General features: G+C 52.1%; 1 protein-coding gene across 1 annotated transcript in view; it reads left to right on the plus strand.

Moving 5' to 3' along the window:
- The first annotated feature begins 1,883 nt into the window (after positions 1-1,883).
- Positions 1,884-3,298, plus strand: part of Hexa (hexosaminidase subunit alpha) — a 26,845-nt gene continuing 25,430 nt past the window's right edge. Inside the window, exon 1 of the mRNA XM_055622055.1 lies at positions 1,884-2,309. Coding sequence (XP_055478030.1) covers positions 2,057-2,309 — 253 coding nt within the window. The 5' untranslated portion in view covers positions 1,884-2,056. The remainder of the gene's footprint in view (positions 2,310-3,298) is intronic.

Below are 3,298 nucleotides of genomic sequence, written 5' to 3' on the forward strand. Positions count from 1 at the left end.
TCTTAATTGGAAAATGATGAGTATCCAGACCTAAGAATGCTAATAAAATTTTGGATTTAATCAATGGAGGGCTAAGAAGGCAGGGTCTGGGGAGATGGCTCAGTTGGTGATGTGCTTGCCTCACAAGCATGAGTACCTGAGGTCAATCCCGGGAACCTATGGGGGGGGCAAGGTGGTGTAAGCTTGTTAGTGCTGGGAGGCAGAGACAGGTAGATCCCTGACTCTCTAACTAAACCAATCTGGCCTACCAGTGGAGCTCCAGGTCAGTGAGAGACCCAGTATCAAAAAAGAAAAAGAGGTAGACAGTAGCTGAGGAGGAATGACACCCTGTTGTGCCTAGATCTTAAGGTCCCCAAAGACCACCAGGAGCCGGATCATGTATGCATGAGCAAAGGGCTTTATTAGGGCTTAAGCTCAGTCTCTCTACCGTCACCAATGCAGTGGATCAGAGAGGAGAGCCCTGAGCAACTGCATGGCAGGGTTTTTATTTGGGGCTTGAGCAAGAACCCAGAATTCCCAGCTTGGCAGTTACAGGATTGGATGACATTCAGCAAGGGCAGGCTTGTTATAGAGTGATCCGCTAACTAACATAACTAATATTGAGTGAGCTCTCTGTGGACCTCAGGAATGTTAGGTCGGTGGGCTGCCCAGCACAGACGCCCCATCCTGAGATAAGATACCTTCCCATTCTTGTGGTTACCTCCAGGCTATTCCCTGGATAGGGAATTTTATGGTTTTCTTATGCCTGGAATTGGTGACCTATGGCCTAGTTCCTGGGCCTGATGACTTTTGGGGGGAGGGAGTCAGGCCTGGACCTTTCAACCCAATGTTGCCAAACTGGTTTACACACACAAGCAATATATATGCCCAAGTAGTCACACACCAAACATGCTCCCCTAAACGTAAAGAATGGGGGGGGATGAGGGCTTAGGATGTAGCTCAGATAGCAAATTTGACTTCATACCATGCATGAAGCCCTGGGTTTAGACCACACTGTATAAATCAGGAGTGGTGGCACATGTAACAAGTTCAAGGTCATCCTCAGCTGCATAGCAACAAGCCTTGGTTACATGAGACTCTTAAAGGTTTGGGTTTGTTTGTTTTGTATTAGATTCCTGAAAGCCTTAGGACTGAACTATGATTGTAGAAATTATCACTTTCTGGGATACTAGATCTACCACAATTAACCACCTGGGAGCAATTCCTCCCTCCTTTCTTCCACTGTTCCCTCTGCTCACTTCAGGGCTGAGGACTGAACCCAGGTACTTAAGCATGCTAGGAAAGTTATCTACCACTGAGCTACACCCCCAGCCGAGAGAAATTTCCTAATAAGCTCTTCTCAGTTTTAGAAGTTAAAAAAAAAAAAAAAGCCTTGAATTTATATCCAATAGGTATTTCTGCCTTGACCTGTTAGAGTACTGGGATCACAGGTTTGTGCCAACACACCCGGCTCTGTCGCTCACTAGATAGCCCAGGCTGACCCCAGACTTACCGCAATCCTCCTGCCTTTCCTTCAGAAAATTCTGGTATCACAACCAAAAACCACAACAAGACGATTTCTAAAACCCTCGGCTTTGGGATGTCTTCCAGCCCCAAACCAGGGGGCGTGGAGTTGTGTGTGAAAGGAGAGGGGAGTTTGGCGTAGATAGTAAAGTGGTCCCCTCTGGAGGCTGGCAGTGGGGTGTTGCGAACATCTATCCAAGATCACACTTTTGTTGAGTCCCCTGGAGCTGATGAGTTAGAGGGCTCAGGTGTCCTTTGTGCCCACAGTGGGCGCCGCGACGTGGACTGTTTCTTCTTCCGCTATTTGCAGGGGCGGTGCCTGCCCCTCCTCGCCCAGCCCCTAGGCTTAGGTTACAGAGGGCCGGCCGGGGCGGGGATCGCTCCTTCACCACCCCCCGGGTCCGGCGCTGCAGATTCGGTCGCAGAACGGTCGCACCGACCGAGCCCCTCTTCCCGCGCGCTCACGTGACCCTCCGATTGTCACGCGGGCGCCGCTCACCTGACCCGGCCTCACGCGGGCTCAGCCTGCTGGGAGGGAGCTCGCCGGTGGGCCATGGCAGGCTGCAGGCTCTGGGTTTCGCTGCTGCTGGCGGCGGCGTTGTCTTGCTCGGCCACGGCGGTGTGGCCCTGGCCCCAGTACATCCAAAGCTACCACCGGCGCTACACCCTGTACCCCAACAACTTCCACTTCCGGTACCATTCCGGTTCGGCCGCGCAGGCGGGCTGCGTCGTCCTCGATGAGGCCTTTCGACGCTATCGTAACCTGCTCTTCGGTTCCGGCTCTTGGCCCCGACCCAGCTTCTCAAGTGAGTCACTGCCCGGTTTTTCCCTCCGAAGGAGCCGCCTTCCGTGGGTCATTCCGGGCCCGGCTCGCAGACACCCTCCCGCCGGCTTCTGCCCAGCCCAGCCACTCACCTCCCACGCCCCTTCTCCCCTTGCCCTCTCTCTAGCGAGCTACCTGGCCTCCCTGCCATCGCCTCTTCTCTATTCACCCCTTTACTTCTGGGCTCTCAGTTTATCCCGAATCCCTCTCGAGCTGTATTGAGGTTTTCAATTTTTAAAATGCCTGCTGTAGGACCACAGTTCAGTCAGGCTATCAGAATATTGGAAATACGTTGCCAGAAGACATTTAAGATCCTGTAGGTTACGCTCAAGTGCTACTGGGTCCTTGTGAGGCAGTGACCAGGGCTGCATTGGGGAGCCCAGCATATGTTTGGCAGGCACATAACTTGATTCAAATTGTTAGAGATATCATAGAGCACAAGGCAAAGAGCTCCCAGGGACCTAGGCAGAGGCAACTTGAGTAGAGGCCCAGGGGGTTAGGACCAAACTTACAGTGTAGCCTGGTACTGTGGTGGATGTGGGGAGTAGCAAGGGACGGAGGTGAACAGTATTGGAGTGCCTGATGATGCCTGACCTGGCTACCGCAGGTGCTCTGCAGAGCGAGCTTGCCCCTTCCCAAGACCTTTAATTCTAGTACGAAAGTAAGCTGTGTGCTTCTTCTGCCACCGTATTAGTCTTTGGTTTACTCGTCCTCGGGTGGTGAACAGGTGACTGTTAGTAAGCCGCAGAGGGCATCACACTCTGAACCTTCGAAAGTTCCTCCTCAGGGCATTTCTTCCCTAGCTGTGTCTGTGCTTTTTGAGTTCGTTAGCTCAGTGTGTTAAAGAGCTGTTTGGTGTAGGATTGATATAAGGTTCGTTTTTTACTGTTCTCACTGCTGTGACCAAAGGCTTTGTTTTGGCTCACCATCAGAGGAAGTAGTCCATCATGAGAGAGCATAGGAGCTTGAACT

Source organism: Psammomys obesus, unplaced genomic scaffold (assembly GCF_907164565.1).
Source record: "Psammomys obesus unplaced genomic scaffold, mPsaObe1.curated_primary_1811, whole genome shotgun sequence".
In the NCBI taxonomy this organism is placed as follows: Eukaryota; Metazoa; Chordata; class Mammalia; order Rodentia; family Muridae; genus Psammomys; species Psammomys obesus.